Source organism: Phalaenopsis equestris, unplaced genomic scaffold (assembly GCF_001263595.1).
Source record: "Phalaenopsis equestris unplaced genomic scaffold, ASM126359v1 Scaffold000609, whole genome shotgun sequence".
NCBI classification, from domain to species: domain Eukaryota; kingdom Viridiplantae; phylum Streptophyta; class Magnoliopsida; order Asparagales; family Orchidaceae; genus Phalaenopsis; species Phalaenopsis equestris.
Window position 1 is genome coordinate 1,229,125 of NW_018165049.1, and position 22,047 is coordinate 1,251,171.

Consider the following 22,047-nt stretch of genomic DNA (forward strand, 5'->3'; position numbering starts at 1 on the left):
TTCGTTAAGCACATAGATCTTACTACTAAGGCTGTCAATTTGGCTCGTTGTTCGTGAGCAGCTCGTGTTCGGCTCGTTAAGCAACTAACGAACGAGACCACGAACAAAGGAGACAAAAACGACCAACAGTTTGTTCGCTTGTGTTCGGCTCGAAATGACTAAAAAAAAATTATATAACTTTTTATATAACAATATATTACATATATTATTTATATAATAATATTTTATATATATTTATATCTAAGTTTAAATGATAACATCTCATGTGATAATGTGGTTAGTGTCTTCTTTTGTATAAATTTGATCCAAGTTCGAATCTCACACTTTACATTTATTTTTCTCAATTTTAGTTTAACGAGCCAATTTTGAGCCGAACACGAACACACGGTTCAGGAGCCGATTTCGAACACGAGCCGATTTCGAACACGAGCTGATTTCGAACGAACCGTACACGAGCCAAGCCTGAGCTCGCTCAAGCTCGGCTCATTTACAGCCCTACTTACTATTTCGATTGAACTTTTAACATTTTCCGAAAAATAATAAAAAATTCTGCTAGAATAATTGAAATATTCATTTATTATTAAAAATTATCTTGTAAAATTAATAATCTATCATTTTACAAGTTTTGAAAGGAAAAATAGTATGAGAATATTCAATAATTTGCCATAAGAGTTTTAAAATTTATTATGATTAAATTCGTATATCTGCTCTGATTTCAGAAAGCCATTTTAAGTATGTAAATTAAATCCGTACATCTCACAGCAGAAAAAATTTCCGTACATAAGACGTAGCATACGTAATGGAGGTTATATTCGAGTTATATCGACATTATATTCGCATTATATCTCCTGTAATCTCGACATAACTTCTATGTAACTTATTAATATGTGAAAATAGAAATAGAAGCGCGAAATTTATTTATAAGTTGAGATAAGATACAGAAAAATTACAAAAAGGTTACGTCCACGTTAACATGATATAAATATCCTCAGAATTGCGGGTACATTCATCCTCCCGGCAATCATGCATTCACCACCCTCACAAAAACATAAAATAGTTAACAACCCCTAAATTTAAATATTGACAACAGTCGCAATCGCCACTGGTTTATAATTCTTTACATGAAAAACTTTTAAATTACACCAAGCGCCGCGGGAGGAAAGACCTGAAGCAACTGAAAAGGAGAGCTAAAGAGCCGCCTCTCCTACTTTTCCATCAACTTTTCCTTCGAACAATCGATGCCGATTTTCGCTCAATACTCGCTTGCTCTCCGGCCATTCTCCGGCGCTCCACCGAGGGCTCTCATTTTTCGATCTCCTGTAAGTGATCAGCTTGCTTTCTTGCCATGCCACGGCGAACCTTTGCCGCAAGTATCGGCGATAGCCGCGGGTCTTCATGGAGGAATGGGCAGGGTTAGGTCTATTGTTCCGTGTGAGAATTTTCTTAAACGGGAACGAAAGCTGGAGGGAGTCTTCGCTGTCGGTGCCAGCGCGGTACCGGATGCGGCTCCCAATGAGCGACCCGTCGGCCTGGTACAGACGGTCGAGCTTGTGGTTCTGATTGTGCTATGGTACATCTTCAACATATTTTTCAATATCTATAACAAGCAGGTAACATGAATGGAATTGGTTTGTGGAGCTTTTGTTTCTTCTTGCTCTTCTTCTTGGACTATTAAATATGGTTTATTTTTTTGTATGATTTTTTCACTTTTAAACAAGTTAGATTGATTCAACAATAAAATGAACATGGATTCTTCCGGATAATAATCTGCATTAGTTTGTTATGTTATTGTGATGTCTATTTCATTCTGGTAATATTCTTGTGGGTTGGTTTGTTTGTCGTGTGAATTCTTATGTAGCCTGGCTCAATCCGTAGTCTCATTTTCTTTTATCATTACATATATAATTTGATACTCTAGTTTGGTTCTGATTTTGGCGCAAAATCATATAAAGAATTCCTTACAGAAAATTGAACTTTGAACGGTTTATCTCCTAACTTTGTATAGAGATTTCTATTCTGCTGAACAGAAGTCCTTATCGGGGATAGATATTTATGAATGCATCTATCAATCTGAAGATCCGAGTCAGAGACCGTCGCTTATATAATTTACACATGATTTTGCTTTTGTTTTGGTTATTGGTTGGACACGTCAATCTATCAATCTATTTCTGGTTTTCCTGCCTATCTAGATAATGGTGGTGATGTAAATTAAGTCAACCATAGAATGCCACATAGAGTCTTCTATATCATGTTGATTAAGTCAAGTCCAAACCAAACCATACTAAATTGGTTCCATAATTCCCACCAATGTAACTTAGTGGTTCAGTTTCAATTTATAATTTAGGGTGTTTGGTTTGGTTTGTTTCATTATAGCATCAAAGAATTGCTAGGTTTGAACCAACTCAGACCATTAACTCTCCTTAGCTTCATAGTTGCTTCTCTAGCATTTTTGAATTCTCTGTCAGAACTTTTGGAGCGTATAACATTTGTTTAGTGTTTATGGGTTTGCATGCAGTGGGGCCTGAGAATTTGTTTGAGAAATAACAACTTGAGAAAATTGAATGCATGCATTTTCTTTGAGAAAAAATAGAGGATGATCCGAAATCTTCTGTGTATTCTTACTTTTAACAAGATAGCATTATCCCTTGTGATTGACTTAGGCACCTACCGGAATATTTTGTTTTGCACAATAAACTCTATAGTTCCCTTTTTGTCATAGAATTACTTTTCACTCATATTTTAGAACCAATGAGTAAATCCACTGTACTTAACCATAATTATATCCTGCCCTAACCTGCTTTTGCTCGTAATTTTGACACTTTCCAACCTTTTATTCTGTTTTTCAATCAGTGAAGTGTTTATTAGAAAAAAACCAATTTGATAGATTTGCATGGTTCATTGTAATACTCACTCATATCGAATTGTCAGTATGTTGTTTTGTTTTGTTTTTTTTTTTTTTTTTGTAATTGCTTTTAGGACATGTTCCTTTGGGGTCATTATGTGCCTTTTCCATTATTAATTTATAGTTTGATCATAGAATAACAAGCCTCTGAGAAAATTGAGCGTGTTTACAGATCTTGAAGGTCTATCCTTTCCCAGCGACCATCTCTGCATTTCAGTTTGCCTTTGGAAGCATCTTCATATTCATCATGTGGAGCACTAACGTTTGTAAAAGACCTAAGATATCTACTTCACAGGTATTTTCATGACAATAATATACGCAGGGTTAATGAAATCACAACTGAATTATATATATGACTTGAGGATGATTTTAGCAGCTTTCAACAATCCTTCTATTGGCTATTGCCCACACACTAGGCAATCTTTTTACTAACATGAGTCTGGGAAAGGTTGCTGTTTCTTTCACGCATACAGTTAAAGCGATGGAACCCTTTTTCTCGGTTCTGTTCTCTGCCTTGTTCCTAGGAGAGGTATTGTTCTAACTCAAGACTTTCCTTTCACAAATCAAAAGACAAATAGTAATTTTTTTAAGGAAGATTTACATACATACCACTTAATTGCTATGTACTTACATATCTAATGCCTAAACTTTAATTGTTACATATATGCCATCTCACCTTTGCATAAAAAGGAGTGTTTCACTAAATTTAACCCAAATCACAATAGGAAAACCGAATATTATCACTTGAAGCAAATAAGCGGTTCAAATCAAAAACACTTGAAAGGAAAATAAAAACACACGACGCGCAAACTCACATTCGGGCAGATCCTGGGTGACGGCGGTGACGGTTAGCGGGCCTGACGAGGTGGCAACAAGTTAGAGAAAGGGGCTTTTTGGTTGTGGATGAGGAGCTGCAGCGATTATGGATGGCTGTAATAGCAGGGCAGCAAGGGACAACAGTCCAAACAGTAGCAATTTACTGTTTGGGGCGGCTGGACAGCAGGAAAGCAGCAAAGGGGAGGCATTGCGGTAATATCAGCAAGTTGGAATGAGGGAAATAGCTGGTTGGGTGGTTGGAATAGCAGAAGTAGCCAGGAACGACTGTTTCTAGGTAGCGTTAGCGAGTGGGAATGACGACGACAGTGAAGGGAAGGTGTGGGACTGCGGGGTAGTCAAAGGTGGACTTTCCTAGGGTTGCAGCAGTGAGGAGGATGGTTGGACGGCGAGGACTGCAGGAAGTGCAACAACAAGACTGATGTCGAGGCGGTTGCTACGGGAGGAGGGGGTGGCGGCGAAGCAAGAGGGATGCAAGAAGGGATAGGAAAGATAATCACTAACTCGGGAGAGATACAGTCGGAGTAACAGTTAATCCCTCGGATACAACCCTCAAAGGGAGAAACATATGCCGATGGTTCTTTTACCCAACTTCACGCCAAAAACTGAAAATTTAAAAACAAGAATCGCATATATAAGCTCTAAATATATATAATTGGATCCCCCCATGGAATTGAGGTGCCAATCCCTCTTGGGAGAGCCAATTGGCCCTCCCTGGTATGGATTAGTTCGGTCCAAACGAAGGACACAGCAGGAAACACCCGCGGCTCCTTCTACGTCGTGCTTGTGACGTTATTGGCCTTTGCGACTTTATTTGCATGCCCGCATCTTTATTCACGCGCCCTCATTAATCTCTTTGGGTTGGAGGAGCTTCAACCTCATTTGTCGAAGTTTTTTTCTCCTCATGGTAATCAAGTTTGCCTCACTGAAAGTATCAACAATGACAAAATCTTCTGACAAGTCAATCCTATAGACGTTGTTGTCATTCCACAATGCGTTTTGATAGAATAAATATGCATCCTTTTTTGGTACATCCTGAGCTGGAGCTGCATATAGATGTTTGTTCTAACAATGTAACTCTCGAGCCTTTAAGTCTGAAACATTCTTCTTCCGCTTCTTGTACCCAACAAAATATAGCTAATAAACAAATATGTGGAGTGAAATCAATTCTAAAATGAAATATGGGGCAGACTATGCCACTTCCACTAGTAACCACTCAGGAGATACCTCTTCTTCTCACTGATAGGATAACGAAGAATTTTATTTTCCATCAAGCTCCTAAGATAAGTTTCAAAATTGTGGTTTGTCCTTCTTGTCTGTATATTTAATTTTGGGTAAACTGGTGGACTGAATCTAATATCTGAATATCCAAAAGTAACTCAAAATTTTCTCATCTCTGACGTGTTGGACCTTGTTGACCGCTTTATCTCGAAAATCATTTATTTTTAATTTAATGTATATATATGATTATAATTTAGAAAAATAATATTTTAATTTTGAAAAGTGAGACCAAACGAATCTCACACATTTGATAGTTCAGGAGGCTGAGCGCGATACTACAAGTAGTACACTATCCCAAAGGATATGCATACAACTTGTTAGCAGGCTTAACCACCTAAACTAAAAGATCTGTGACGTCCGTTTGGTCTGCGAAACTTTTTTTATTGGCCTACAAGTTCCCCTATTTAACATGAAAAGTTAAATAAGGTTTATTTTAAACTGGGTTCTTAAGTTCTCTATAGGGGCAAACCCTTATAGTTACTTACATCTTAAATGACCGAAATTACTTAAGAAGAATCTCAATTAAGATCAGTGATTTTGTCTTCAAGATTGCAAAATTTAGGTTTCCAAAGATAAATATGATGAAATCAAGGGAGAAATACTCAAAATATGAACAGTTATTTTCAGGAGTCAATGGAGTGAAAGGGATGTCACAGATCCAGGGGAAACCCCGATGACTTCCTGACTATCTTACTATCGGACCTTAACTCTAAAGAGACATCCCACACCTCGTCGTCGTGGTTTCGATCGTCGCCCTTTGTCCACTTGCTTCCATGTTCCGCTTTCTGGAAAGACTACTCTAATCTCCCTAATAGATCGATCATAAGTTCAGGGTTGTGGTGTATAAAGATGTACAATTATTGGGTCAGTGGCTCGCTACGGGGTACCTTCTAAATTGGGTGTCCTACTGACCTCTAACTTAAAAGTCTCCTGCAAGTCTTTAGAAGCAACATTAATTATAAAAGGAAAGATGCTATGGAACGCAGTAAATAGTAAACAGTAATATTACATGTATGAATTATGTGTATACACAGGAAAGCGTGCAGTAGCAAAAGTAAATGCTGTAAATGTAAAACAAACTTTTACACCTGACGGGCCAACGACTCCTAAAAAGACTCGAGAAAAAGCGGTAGACGAACCACAGTAAATCGAAGAGAACCGTCAAAAACACAGAGAAAACTCGGAGAAAATCACAAGTGTTTTGCGAAGATTTTGATAAAACCGTAGGGAAACACACAAAAATCCGATTTCGATTAAATCATGGGAAAACACACAAAATTCGAAGAAAGGAAGAAAACCATAAGAATTCGGGTCAAGCTAGGCTCAGAATTTAGTATTCTCAAGGGACTCCAAAGACAACTATCGGTCACCCGTATGTATAGAACCCGACATTCTACTAGAAATGTGTCATACTATACCAACTTCGGTGGGTACTCCTTAGCCTAATACTGACAATAAACAAGTGGACATTCGAATTTTGCTATTTAAAATTTATATTTTGGCACACATATATAGATTTCATGCATAAAAAAAAATTAATATCAATTTTTGGTAGTCAAAATATTTTGAAAGTAACGTATCTGTTCTTATCATTTTCTTTTATTGAAAATATGATTATCCACAAGTCAATCGCACCGTTGGGGCTAAAACCACCAACAACCTAAGAAGGCAAGGGTGTCCTGCTAGTCTAGTGTCGGTGAATAATATCGTCATCCTACTTTTCACCAGGTTCTGGAATTTGGTCCCGATATTGTAGGATGAAACATTATTCTATTCTACCACCGAATGCCTTTATCATCAAGGTCTAATACCCCAAAATGACCGTCCAAATTACGCCTTGTTTGATGGTTTCACATATAGCCATAGCTATACAAATGCACTTATGTTTCAGACTTAAGCACGTAAAACCCAAACCAAGAAACAAGGAAAATGAACCGAAAAGCAAGAAATTAAAAAGAAAGAAGGCTAACCTACCCCCAAAATCAATTTAGGGAAGAAAAACCAAAGCGATTGGAGGGTTAGCCTAAAACATCCATCTGATGAGACTTCTCGAATAAGTAATAAGACAAGCACACTTCTCGATGCTAGCCAGGAACAACCCCGAAAGACACAATTTAAAAGGCTCCAAGCCACAACTAAACTTTCTCCAAATACCAAAAGGATACTCCTTTTTTTCTACCCCCCCCCCCCCCTCTTTTTTCTTCTTTTACTGCAATCAACCTGGCCCAAAGGATTAGAATTTGAATTCTCTCCCAACATTTAATAGATTGTTCCTCAAAAAGGGACATTTGAATTCTTCCAAGCGTAAGGATTAAAGCATTCCATTTCACCAACTTTAAAGCATTCATGAGGTATGAGTCCAACGCAACATCAAGGAACCTTCCAACATTCAATAGATTGTTCATCGAAAAGGAACATCTGAATTCTTCTAAACATAAGGATTAAAATATTTCAATTCAGAAGGGTTAAAACACTCAATTCCACCTCAAACCAACAAATCCAGTGACGTACAAACCAAACACAACACAAAGGAAAGCCAAACAGGTGCTCACGGCCAGGGGCAGTAGGGGAGCTAACAACCCCAACACGAACGTGGGAACTACCAACATGTGCACAAAGGAACCAATAGACACAAACAAAGGGCTCTCGGGTAAGAGCAACAAGAGGGCCGCCAAACCCAAACCGACAAACCACAAGCTCACGGGTAAGAGTAGCCAAAGGGAATACCAACCCACAACCATATTCAGGAATTAGCAAAGGAGCCCACAGCCAGGGGAAGCAGCAAGGGGGACAACCCAGCCCAAACTAAGCAAAAGAAACGCAACAGGAAGGCTCACGGCCAGGGGCAACCAGGGAATAAAACCAAGCCCAAAACAAGCTATTCTAAGCCTTAAAAACAAAAATTTTCATTCAACACATCTTTCAAACGAGGCAACAGTTACAAGGAGCGAAAACCAAACCCCAAAGTATCTTCTGAAAGCACTAGAACAAATTCCAACACCTATTCAAATAGGAGAAATAATAGAAAATAAAACCGAGCCCCAAAACTGACTGCTCAAAACACCAAAAGATTGTAGCATGCATTCAAACAGGAGCAGCGATATAAGGAGCAAAATCGAAACCTCATAGATAACTCCTTTTCTTCTTTACTTTTTTTAAAGGCTTATAACTATAGAAAATTAAACATGTCATCCAACATGTGTTTCGAACAAGAGAATAACAGAAAGCAGAGAAACGAAACTAAGCCATGAAGCAAGAGTTTCAGCAGCCCTCAAAATTAAATATCATCACCTGCATATGTTCCAAAACAAAAGGGCAACAGTAGGGAACGAAACAAGGCCCCCAAATGAAACTTCAAAAAAGCCTCCAGAATTAAATACCAACTTGTGCATGTATTTCAAACAGAGAGGGCTAGAACAGGCAATAAAACAAGGCCCAACAAGCTCATTAGTATGCTAATGACCAACAGTAAGTCCAACATGAGGTACTGATTAAAGTAAGCAAACTTTTCTACATCACATTTCTGATTTAACAACATGTAGTATTTAGGCTAAAGCTAACAGGGAATGCTAACCTTTCTAGCTAACTAAAAGCCCAACTACCAGCAGTGATTTAAGCACAAAATACCAGCCGGAACAAACCACAGACAACCTCGGTCGAGCAGAGCAAAAAAGAAAAGAGAGAAGAGGAGGGGAAGGAGGATACCTTGCTCGAATTTCTTTCAAACAACCAAAAGAAAGCCAAAGAACCTCTCGAACACCGAATTCACGAGCTCCAATCGAGGAGAAAATTTCGGCAGAGTCTCCCCAAGGCTCCAAAATTCATAACCTTCCACAGAGAACACCCTCACAGTGTCTTATAGGCGCAAGAAAAAAAGGAAGAGGGCTCGCGGGACTCAACTAGACGAAGCAAAATCCTTAGCCGAAGCCACAGAGGAAGGAACCATCGGGAAGGAGGAGAGTTTCCCCATTCGTGATCCAGGGAACAAACACAACCAGTCAACTTAACGCAAATGGGCTCCCACGCAGGGAGACGATGTAGAAGGCTTCGGGAAGAGACGATTTCGGGCAGAGGATGTCAGGCGAGGAGTCAAAAGCACGGCTAGGGCTCCGCTTGGGCTAACTGGCGACCGGGAAGAAGAGGGAGTTCAGTCAAATTCGGCTTGGGTTGTCAATGGGAGGAAAGAGCGGACAGCTCTGAGAGAGTTAGGGATTTTAAGAAAATAAACCCCTCCGAGGGCTATATAATACAAATATAACCCCTCCATAATATATATGATGTTTAAATTTGCTCGATTTGCGCATCTCTCGCTCGTGCACAAAACCCTATCGAAGTGGGAGTCCTTCATAACTAAAGTCGACTGTTTGGACGCGCTTGCGCGGTATGTTTTGTCATCCGGGCTCGTCCGGACGACTTCGTCGACGATCGGGTAAAAAACACATCAAATTCGAATTCCTTTAAAATATTTGCTTGTGATCGATCATAAAGCCTCCGATGGGTGCGAGAAACGTGAATCTCGATAATTGTGTCTGTTGATGTGTGCACTGTGGTATTCGTGCATCCTGCAAGCACGCGGAGATCACAATGGGTTTTCTTAGGGTTTCAGATCCTAAGGGTACTCGACTCGAGTTTCGTCGTGCTAGTTTTAATCGACTCAACTAACCGTTGAAGATTTTAGAACCAGTCACATGAAACTTCGAGGCGCCAAGAAGTTGCTCGAATTTTTAATTGGTGTGGGCCCCAGGCTAGTTCTCTAAGAGAGTCGGTAGTAAACCCTAAAGACTAGATCCTAGGCTCTAAGAAGAGGAAGAGACTTCACCAAAAATTAGGTCAACTAACCTCTCTCAGTAGGGGCAACTTTGGAGGTAGGCTATACATATTTGAAAAGTTTGAATTTTTTTTATTTTGAGTTGTCCTACACCTGAAATTGACTTTTAAAACTCATGAATATTTTGGTCATCAATGGTCAGTCTTGTTGATGCTCCTCTCAACATCTGCAAAACGGTTGCTTAATGCATCATAATTTCATAGTCCTCACTACCTTCAAAAATAGTTATCGTCAACTTAGCTGGAAGCTTTCTCTTGGGTTAAATTGAGATGGATGGAGTCTCTTCCTAGTTGGTAGGCAACTGGTACTCCTCTTCTATATCCTCACTCTCTTTCATGTCTATTATGTCATTGTCTATTTCTTCAACTACTCTCTAATTCATGAAAGTGAGTGTTCTCCTGGTTTTGAAATCTAATTCAATATGTCCAAATCCATGACACTTTAAACATTTTCTAGTTGAGACAGATTTAAGAATAACAGTTCACTCCACCTTTTCTCTACTTTGAATCAGTTTCTTCTAAGAAGGGGTTGACTTGGAAGTTCCCCTGAGTGTCCTCTGATTCTAAGATCTTGGGTTTGAATCATATCTTTAAGATGTAATGGTCGCCCGGTGATGTGGCCTCGACACTTTTGAAGTCAGGGTCTAAACATTTTATCTATAGTTAGCTGGTAGGCACTGATGTTGCATCTCCCATTTTCTCTCGAATCAGGTAGTGATCTTGTCTTTTTCTTCACACTGGCATAGATACTTCAAATTTAGTAGCCAAAATAATTCTCTTCTTAACTTGTTGGCTGTTAGTTTCACCATTTTGTCTAGTGGGATAGCTTGACACTTAAAGACACATTCCAAAGTCTGGAGCCACTTAATGAGCTCGACTACATCCATGTGACTGTCAAAATATGACAAATCCACATTTACTTCAAAATTATGGCTTAGATATTTCAAATCACATCTTCGAGGTAGAGGTTCTTCATCCTTGGAATTCGCATGGTGGACGAGATTTACTCCATTTTTTTGATCTAGCAATTCACTGTTGTGCTTACGGGTGACCCATCCGGATTGATTCTTCTTGAAGGTTGCAAGCCTCTATTAAAGTTGGCGGGTTTCCCACTGCATATCCTCCTTAGAAATTTGTTGGACACCTCTTTGTAAATTTCTCATTTACGACATCATACATTTCACCTCGATTAGGCTTTTGACGATTATCTCCTTAGCGGTATGGCTAGGTTTTGGTTGTAGGTAGGTGGAAGGAGGCGTGTAAGGGTGATGTAGGTGAGAGAAAAATTTTAAGTGGAGATAGGGTTGGGTATTGGTGGGTCTAGAAATCTTAGGATAGAATCAGGGTTATAGTAGCTTTGGTACCAAATGATACTAGAGTTAACCTAAGCCACAATAGGGAAAATAAATATTATTACTGGAAGTAAATAGACTGTTACGATAAAAAACATTTGAAAGGCAATATAACACACACGACACACAAACACGTTAGGTCAGATCCTAGGTGTTGTGGTGATGATTAGGGATCTTGGCGAGGTGGTGACAGGGTAGGACGAGGGTTTCCAGGCTGTGGACGAGGAGTCGTAGAATTATGGGTGGCTGGAACAACAGGGCGGTAAGGGACGACAGTTGATGAATAGACAACAGGAAAGCAACAAAAAGATGTGTTGCAGTAATGACAACAAGCTGGAATGAGGGAAACAACTGGTTGAATGCCCGAAACAGTAGAAAACAACCAATAACAGCTATTTTTGGGTGATGTTGGTGACTGAGAATGACGGCGGTTGTGGTGGTGAAGGCCTGGGACTGTTGGTCAATCAAAGAAGGACTGTCCTGAGTTTGGGACAATGAGGAACTACAAGAGGAACAATAACAAGACTGTTGTCGAGACCGCTACATCGAGCAGGAAGGTGTGATAGCAAAACGATAGAAATGTGGGAAGGGATAGGAAAGATAATTATAACCTCAAAAGAGAGACAATCGAAGCACCACCCAATCCCTTGGATGCAACCCTCGAAGGGAGAAACGGATGCCGGTGGCTGTCCTGCAAGAAGTCGTGACAAAAAACTGAAATCCTAAAAATAAAAATCACATATATAAGCCTTAAATAATTAGGATTGAATTCCTCTATAGAAATGAGACATCAATCCCTCATGGGAGAGCTGATCGACACTCCCGAGTGTTACACCCTAACTGACCCCTCCTTAAGGGTCGGCTAAGGTACGATAGAGGATAAATTGGTCAGACTAAATTCTCATTAACAGTCATCTTGACTTGCAGAATCAAGACTCAGTGGGTAACAAGTTAATTTAAATAAATTGCAACAAATTTACTTGATTTATTTCTTTTCATAATTAATTCACATTCATATGTACGTGGAAGCATGAAAATCATATCATCAATATAGATATACATACATAGCTGATAAATCCAACGTAATAAAGGTACGTGGCCAAAAGTTTGTACAAGCTCCCAAAATTATAATATAAAAGCCATACAATTCACACTTGACTACTCTCCCTAACCCCGATGCATCTTACACCTTTTTGTAAGTCAACAACATTTAGTGAACAACAACGAACTCGACAAAATAATCAAGACTAAAATAAGATTTTGTAGATGAAAAAGAAACGTATATGCCCGTATATAATCCATGTACATGTCTACAACACATGACACAATATGCTATAAATGTATAAAATATGAAAAAAGGTGTATATAGTGTAGAAAATCATGGCTTGTATAAAACATGTATTTCATTCATTCGTGAATAATCAGAAGCATATTCATAAGGGCCATAAATTTAATTATAGGAATGTCACATGTAATTATATATGCCTCAACCATCATCTGTCATGGTATGTCATTGGGCATCACCCAGTCCAAATGTTACATTAGCTATTGATAAAGGTTGTGCCCCCCAACATAGCAACTATCAATAGCGGCCACCATATGTTCTCAACGGATCCTTGAGTTTTGTCACTGTCTGAATATTGGGAGTCGGGAATCACGTATATCCCTATCATCCGTACTTGCAAGTATTAATATTATAATCTACCTATAAGATCACTTGTGATATTTCTTAAAACATAATTCTTATAACAAGTATTAATCAGACATTTCATATATCATATGCATGAACTATAGTAAATAAATACATGCAATCAATGATTTCATAAGTATATTCATTAGATTCATAGCATAGTAACATCACATACATCGTAATGGGCAATCAATTTGTATTCATACAGTCAATGCAAGTATTCATTTACAATATGCGAGAAATTCTAAATTAAACATATTCAAACATAGGGTTACTTGGAAATCTACAGAGAGTTATTCTTCTTAAGATAACACCAGAATATTTCACTTGAATTGACAGATCATCCCTATAAAGATTTTCCCGAAGTTCTTCTTGAATTTTTCGCCTATTGTAAACAACTTGAAATTCGTAAACATCTTAGGATTTCATAAAGTCTTGACTTATCTCGTGATTTAACATAAACCATAGTTCATTTATGAATTTTTATCCCGAAAGGATTTCTCGGCATAACCAACCCTTCTCCGAGACTATCTATTTTTCTTCCCTCTTCCTATCACCTTAATACTCCCTTTACCTTTGTTGATTTTGTGCTAACAGCCCATTCCAAAAGCTAAAAATCAATTTCTTAGCCTTTGATATCTGCAAGTCTCTTGTTATAACTATCAAAAATGAAAAAGCACGTCGATTCGTGGCAAAAGTCAAAAATAAAAAATTATAGCTAAAGTGAGTTCCGTACCTTTAAATTTCTTCTCGTTACTCTCTGCCATGTGTTGCGTCACTTGGCAGGTCGCCCAGTTCTTGCGACTACAGTGTTGCGATCGTGGGAGCTCTTTAGTTCGCGAAAATGAGAGCAGATAGAGGGAAGAATGTGGGAGTGCATTATTTTAGCATGATCCTATTTGATTCTTAGTTGTTCAATCTCATCACACCATTGCATGAGCTAGGAAGTGCGGGAAAGTCGGGTGTGAACAGTGAAAGTTCGACATATTATGGATTTAATTAAGTTTAATTAAGATAATTAACTCAATATCTTTTATTTTTTATATCTCCCATTTCATTCTAATTCATATACAGTGTTGTATATTAAATTAATAAATTCGAGGTGTAGAATTTATAAAATTACTTCGATTAAATTTCAAAGATGCAAAATTTGGGTTATATTTTAAAAATTACCAAACTTTACTAAGTTTCTCAAATTTTGGGTGTTACATCTGGTTGTGACCAGTTCGGTCTAGAAAGGACATCGCGGCAGAATCTCACGGTTCCCTCTACACCATGCCCGCGGCTTTATTCGCGCCTCATTTTCTTAAAATTAAAATAGTGGTACTTTTGTTTTTAATACTATTGACCTTTTAATAAAAGGACATTTAGATGCATACCACCCAATTTCTATATAGTTAACTATATATAGGAATTGGGTGGTATGCATCTAAATGCCCTTTTATTAAAAGGTCAATAGTATTAAAAACAAAAGAGAGAAAAATAATCTGAAGATGCTTCTGAATTCCTTATATTTAAACACGCATTTTAAGATGCCGCTGCTCATAATATCTTTCTTTATTTATTGTGTATGTTGATCATGATACTTTAATTTCTAGTGAAATTTATTTGCTATTATATTTGATTATGCAAATACTGTTGAGGACATTAAATTTGGTTAACTCTATTATGGTGCTGCTTCCCTTATGGAGAAAACATTTTGAAACAGCGAAATTTGATAAACCATGGTTTGTTAGAATTTTATAAGAAAACAACATCGATGTTAAACTATATGAAAACTTACTTGAATGTAATGATTTCATTTTTTAACACAAAATAAGTGTAATCAAAATCATTAATTTCTAAAACACATTTTCTATATGTAAGTTTCAAATTAAACTCTTAGCAAACTATATTAAAGATAATGTTGAAAATCGCCATTAACACATTTCAATATCTGAAATATGAATGAGCAATCTATGCATCTTGTACTGCCTACAATTTTCTATTAAGCACTGATTTTTTGTTTAAATATTCATGCAGCTACCTTCTATCTGGATTATATCTTCTCTTGTGCCGATTGTTAGTGGTGTTGCACTGGCATCCCTCACTGAAGCATCATTTAATTGGTTTGTATTGACATCGAATTGAATAACCTAAATGTTATCAGAATGTTATGAGATCGCCACTTAAAATGTAGATAACCATTCACTTAATCAATTATTGTATTTTATTGTTTTCTAGATGAATGACATCCTCAAGCATACACGCTGCTATTTTGTTATTTTTTTTTTTGAGGGCTTATTAGAACTCTTTTTTTTTTTTTTACATATTGGAGAACTATTAATGATCATTCAGAATTTGAAATAGGACTGGATTCTGGAGTGCAATGGCTTCTAATGTTACCAATCAATCACGGAATGTTCTAAGCAAGAAACTCATGGCTGAAAATGAGGTAATTCAGATGTTGGACATGTTTACTGGGGTGCTTACAGAATGATGAAATTCCTTGCTGATGCCCTATTTCATACTAAAATCAATTCTATTGTAACTAAAATTGGCATTGGTGGCAGCATTTCTTATTTTATTGTGCTGATGATTAATAGCAAATTTGTATAAGGAGAACTACGGTGTCTTGGCATGAGAAATTTATCATGTGGTGCACATATTGAATAAGTGTTAGGGAAGTTAGTTCTCCGATGTTGAGTAAATTCTACATTTCATAAAAAAAGAGATGAGGGAAGAGACTGTTAACTAATATGGGTGGAACTTGTAATTTATTAATAAAAATTTGAAAGTAATTCTGAATTTGGTATGTCATGGTGTTAACATTCAAAAGGTTGACTTGCAAACTGGTCAAGGGTTTTGTATAGTCGTAAAGTGACTATTTAAGTCATCATTAATTGGACGGTCCATGTTATTGTGAATCCAATGGCTCAAAGCTCATCACTCATCAGAAATTGGCCCGAAGAAGGAAGTATGTCAAGGTCTAGTGTTTGAGCCTTATTGACCAAGATCGAGTGCCTGAGGTCGAGTGACCAAGGTCGAATACCTGAGACCGAATGACCAAGTCGGTGGTTGAATCCAAATGATCAAAACACCAGATTAGCGGAAAGCGGGCATCCAATGAAGGGTAACCAAAGTCTAATACGGGAAGCCAAATGCCTGAAAAGCTTTTATCTGAAGTTGAATATCTCCTCCTCAGCATCAGACCAATTTGTTGGAAAGTTGATTTTCTTAACATAAAAGGCCAAGTCTTGGAATCATTGGCAACATAGGCCGAAAAACATCATTTTATCAAGATTTTTGCTATTATAAATAGAGTAAATTAAATGTAGTAGGGGTCGCTAGAAAAATCGGTTATGTAAACAACACCTTCAATGCAAGCGTTTTCTTTCGAATCTCTCTCTCTCTCTCTCTCCTCTCATCTGTTCTTCTCATTCCTCAAGAACACTCTCTTTCTCTCTCTCTTTAGTTTACGGTCTATTCTTTGGGTGTGATTGAAGGACAAATATTGGTTCAACGCTCTTCAAAGGTTCGACAAACGTTGATCATGCCACAAACAAGAAGATGATCAGTATATGAAGAAGAAGATTGTTGGGAAAGCACAAGAAACATCGAGTCCGCCAGAGACTTAACAGATTCAAGAACTCGAAGAGCAGATGAAGGGGATGATCAAAGAAACACTTGCCCAGATAATGGCTCCATCTTCCCAGCCAGTAGCTCCTGCTCTCTTGGGAGATCTGGTGTTGACGCTGAAAGAGCCTCATCGTCGGCTTTGATGGTGAATAACAACACGTGCTATCCTAACAACGTAGGATCATCAACCCAAGTCTATGACAGGAAAGGATGCTTGAATGCCCTGCGACCCACTTCCCTAGAGAACAACTTTTCTCGATAGATCTCTGGAGCTGAGTCACTTGAATGCTTCAAAATCCAAACCCTAGAGCACTATCCAAACCCAAGAGCACTACCGAGGAAAGTCACACTCTACCGATCATGTCATCTCTTTCGAATCGACGATATGCCTCATGAGAATAAACAATCCGTTCAAGTGTCGACTCTTGATGATCCTGAAGCAATCCATCCTCATGTGGTTCAATAGCTTGTTGTTGGGTGTGACCACGTCTTTCGTAGAATTCAAGAGAATGTTTATATTTCAGTTTGCTAGTGCACAAAAGTCCCAAAAGAATTCACAGGCATTAATGCAACTACGACAGGGACACAGAGTCTCGCTGCACACATTTATATCCCGCTTCCAAAAAGAGATGCTACATGCATGATTGTCCACACGACCCTCTCGTAAGGACCGAGAGAAGGTTCATTCAATAATGCATTGGATCTGTAGTGTCCAAAGACATTGGTAGAGTTGTTGGAACTTGCAAACAACCACATATCGGCTAAAGGGTATAACTCGCTCTTGGTCCCTCAAAGGACCAAACAAATGCAGAGTCCCTCATTGAAGAGGAATTCCCGCGTAGATTAGTGGAAGCCAAACTACCCTCCGCAACCACCGACACTCGAAGATATGAAGACAACCACCCTCATCATTACCAAGGGACACGAGCGACAGAAAATACTACATGCTCGAGTGCTAGAAGGGAGTAAAATCAAGAGTTGTTGGTGGATTGCTACCCCAAGAGGTAACTTCCAATTTGTGAAATTTTCCAGCTGACCCTGCCGAGGGTCTCGATGGCGAAAGTGGTGGAAGCCATCCAGAATAAAGACTTCATCTGGAAGCCTGTGCCCATGAAGACTGGAGGATATGCCCGTGACCCGAAGAAGTATTGCACTTATCACCAATACCACGGGCATATCACGGAGGCGTATCGACACCTCCAGACTCCAATCAAAGAACTCATCAGAGCTAGAAAACTTAAAGAGTTCATTGCGTCCAGTGCATTCACTCAACGACAAGGAAAGACATCAATGGAAGGAGACCATAGCAAGCTACCATACGCTCATGCCACACACATTGTCCCTGCCATCCTCGGTGGAGGCGGGATCGTAGCTTCCCAACCAACGAGCCCGCATCATCCCCCTATTGCATTTACAAGAGTATTTACCCATTAGGGGTAACTCTTACAATGATGTGGTTGTCTTCACTGCCTGCATCGACAACTTACAAATTGGGAGCATCCTCGTTGAAGTCGGCAACTGAGTAAACAACTTGTTCAAAGCAGTTTTTGACAAGATGAATCTTGAATCCGAGCATTTAATGGCCAGATACGGGCCCTTGTATGGCTTCTCTTGAGAGAAGAATGAAGCATTGAGTGTTCTCACTCTGCCAATCACTTAGGGAAAGGTGATATGTAGTTCAATGTCATGGCATAGTTTATTGTGGTCGACTCTCCAACAACCTACAATGCCATCTTTGGTATGTCGCTACTCAATACTTTCAATGCGGTCATTTTGACTTCTCATGTGGTAGTGAAATTTCCTAGCTATAGAGAAATCATCACCATCAGGGGAGATCTGGAGCAATCTTGCGCTTGCTACCTGCGGCCATCAGTAGTGTGCATTGGGAACCATTGGAGCTAGATACCCAACAAGGAAGTAGCCTAGAGACTAATGAAGCTATTGAAGAAATCGTAGACGTGGTGTGCAAGACTAGTATTTTTTTTACTAAGCATTGATTTTGATGTAGAAAAGATGAGCTCATTCGATTGCTCCGCGAGTACTGATATGTTTGTGCCTGGTCAGTCGAGATGTCGGTAGTCTTTGCCCACATAGTATTTCATTGCCTCAACGTCAATCCCTTGGCTTGGCCTGCCAAGCAGTAGTTGAGGTCGGAGGCCCTCACGTTGGCTAAACTAATCAAAGAGGTGCAGAAGCTGTTCGAAGCAAGATATATCAAAAGGTCTAGTACTTGGAGTGGATGATGAATGAGGTGACAAAAAACAAGTGATGGATATGTGTGGATTTCACCAACCTCAACACAGCCTGTCTGAAAGATAGCTATTCTCTACCCAGGATCGACACACTTGTGGAATGCAACGACCGACTACTCAGTAATGAATCTTCTTGACGCTTTCTCCGGGCATCACCAAATTAAAATGTACCCAACAGACGTTGAATAATTCATTACTAGAGAGTGAGTTTTTTGCTATAATATAATGCCCTTTGTGCTTAAAAGCGTTGGTGTCGTATATCAAAGAATGATGTATGTAATCTTTGCGAATCAGAAAGGGAAGAATTTTGAAGTCTATTTCGATGATGTACTTATTAAAAATAAAATACCTTAGCAACATATAGGAGAATTAAAAGAAATATTTGAAACAAACAAGAAATATAATATGAAATTAAATCCACTCAAAAGTAAATATGTGGTAAGGACTGAAATTTTTTTAGGCTATTTGCTAACTCTGGAAGTGGTCATGGACAATCTGAAAAAGGTTAAAGCACTCATAAATTTGTCATCCCTCTGCAATACCAAGGAACTGCTAGCTCTAGCAGGTCTAATCACAGGCCTAATCGATTCATCTCCAAATCTGAGGATAAATCAGCAATCTTTTTCAAAGTTCTAAGGAATGCTAAAATTTTAAAAGGAATAATGTGCGCGAACAAACCATTCAATGGCTGAAGATCTTTGTTTCTTAGCACACCCCTTTCTCTTCAAAACTCTGGGTCATGTCTTGACTCATAAGGTCACCGAGTCCCAAAAAGACATTCAAATCAAACCGAACCTGATTGATTGACACATGCCCGTATTTGCAACATTGCACGTGGTGATATATCGATTACGCGATCCAACAAAAGCTGTAAAACAAAAAGTCGGCTGAGCTCACAATGTCTCAGTGCCAAAGGCCTACACCACACACTTTGAAGAAGTTTGACGATGCCACAACTCTTCCAAAAGGAGGCGCGACACTGGACTATAAAAAAAAGCTAACATCCCAGCGCCACTACTGGTGCCAAGGCCTTGGAGCAGAAGCAAAGTTAACTTATGGCCATGGCGTTGAGAACACATTGGTTGGGCCCTACGGATCTAACACTGAGGTGTTGTACAACAACGCCTTGGTGTCAGACCAAAAATCGGTTTCAGCGGCTTCGCTACATTGCGGTGGCAATGTTGTGCGGCTATCGACTGGGACGGGATGGTGGTCAAATGCCATGAAACGATGCTAACATGCCCTTCATCTTCGAAAAGAGAGACAGTGCCTTGTCGCATAAAGGATGACACCATGGCTTCTGGGCATAACTAAAGGCCTTGATCTCAAAGGGATCACTCATGAGCGAGGCCAAGAAGAACAAGCACAGGGACCTAGCCTTTCTCTAACAACAACCTATCCTAGCATCTCTAACATAAACCTAGGAGGCCTAGAGAAAAGAAAAAGAAAAAGCAAGAGAAGAAGAAAATCTTCAACTACACGAAGGTTGAAGAAGTCCTTTAGTTTTTAACGCTCTAGCCGACGCCTTGTACGAACCACTCCATTAGCATGACTATGGCGCAAGGAGAAAGAGGATGTAGAGAGGGGAAAGCTTGGAACTTTTGAAGCCTCTCAAGGTTGAAATGAGGCTCTAAATTGCTAAACTCTCAACCCTTGAGGCAGCCCAAAGTTGCCCCTTTTATAGGGCAACATTTCAGTCACACGACGCCAATCACGGCGCTTAGGTGCCACTGATGTGGTAGATGTCACATCAACTGACAAGACATAAAGCACAACTTGAAACCTGACGGGTGGTAGCGGGGCTCTGCGGTGTTGCTGACGTGGCAAATGCCGCGTAGGCAGTAATCATGGAGACCATTCAATCAAGAGCCGCCCTGGGGACCCGCGTTGTCAGGCGCTACAATGCCACTCAGGCATCGGGGTGTCGTTGATGTGGTAGGTTCCATGTGGGCAGCCACAATGATTGTCGTCCAATCAAGAGTCGCTCTGGGAACTAGTGTTGTAGGGTTTGCGTCACCATGCCAAGTGTCGTAGTGTTGCTTGCTTAGTCAACACCACGTAAGTGGAGGTTGACTTTGAAAAAGTGTGGCGGGGGCGCTGCGATGAAATACTAGGCGTCACGGTGCCACTGACTTGGCATATGCCATATCAATGACTGCCTTGTGGTCTAACAACAACCAAAAAGTTGTTGTTCTAGGGTTGAGGTGCTCTAAGAGGTGCTAGGACTCCATGGTGAACTTCTATGCTCGTCTCGTTCTTCCAGCTAAGTGATCTGGTGTCACAATTGTCAGAAAAGCTAACAATATATAATACTCAAAACACTTGTGGCTTGACACACATATCGTAAGTTCAAACATAAGTTGTATAATATCCCATCACCGAGGTACAACTGACATACTTATTATATGAAAATCCCTCAGGGGGGTACGACCAAAAAATCCAAAATCAAACCCCTCGTTGGGTGTGCAATCTCGATTCAACAAAAGGAAGAAAAGGAACTGCAACAAACACCTCTCTCTCTGAGAAGAACGAATGTGGGGAACATCTACAAGTCAACACCCGCACACTCATTGTCATCATTGTCTTCGCCACAGTAGCTTGTCGTGCCACTTGGCGCTGCGCCTCGAAGAAGAAAGCATATTGGGTAGGCGGGGCTTAGCCAGCATGACCATGTTGACCTCATTTTTGTGAGGTCTTTTCTTCTCCTCCTTAGAGCCTAGGTTCTAGCTCTAGAAATTCCTATGGACCATCTTAGAAAACTAGAATTGAGACTCACCTTTCTAGAAATTCCAGCCAATTCCTATTTTCCTTTGATGTCTAGCATCTTTGGCACAAGACCATCGTCTTATGATCGAGCGGTTATGGGCTATTTTGTGAACACTCAAATGAAAAGTTCTCAATAGGACTTCAAGCCTTAGGAAAACATTCGTCTCGACTTTTCCGTCACGTTCACACACAAAGTACACGAAGTTCACGAAATTGCGCGAAATCGGACTTCAATTAAGCCCAAAGAACGGGTGAAAATGCGAACTTCTCCGGATGACCTGCGACGACAAATGGGACTGCGCCAACGCGTCCGGGATACCCATTTTGGTAGGGACGGACACCCATATTGCCATACTTTCGACATCAGCAAATTGACACGCAAATCAGTGAATTTGTCAAAATGACCTCTGAACGGCAAAACAGACTGCACCGGCACGTCCAGAATGTCGATTTTACCTAGGGAGGACACCTATTTTGCTTGGGCGCCGCACATGGATAAATCGCATGAAATTTGATATATATATA

At 39.5% G+C, this 22,047-nt stretch overlaps 1 protein-coding gene across 1 annotated transcript in view; it reads left to right on the forward strand.

The window, feature by feature from the left end:
* The first annotated feature begins 998 nt into the window (after positions 1-998).
* Positions 999-22,047, forward strand: part of LOC110029911 (phosphoenolpyruvate/phosphate translocator 1, chloroplastic-like) — a 42,527-nt gene continuing 21,478 nt past the window's right edge. The window contains exons 1-5 of the mRNA XM_020732398.1: positions 999-1,610; positions 3,075-3,197; positions 3,279-3,431; positions 14,909-14,994; positions 15,236-15,320. Coding sequence (XP_020588057.1) covers positions 1,239-1,610; positions 3,075-3,197; positions 3,279-3,431; positions 14,909-14,994; positions 15,236-15,320 — 819 coding nt within the window. The 5' untranslated portion in view covers positions 999-1,238. The remainder of the gene's footprint in view (positions 1,611-3,074; positions 3,198-3,278; positions 3,432-14,908; positions 14,995-15,235; positions 15,321-22,047) is intronic.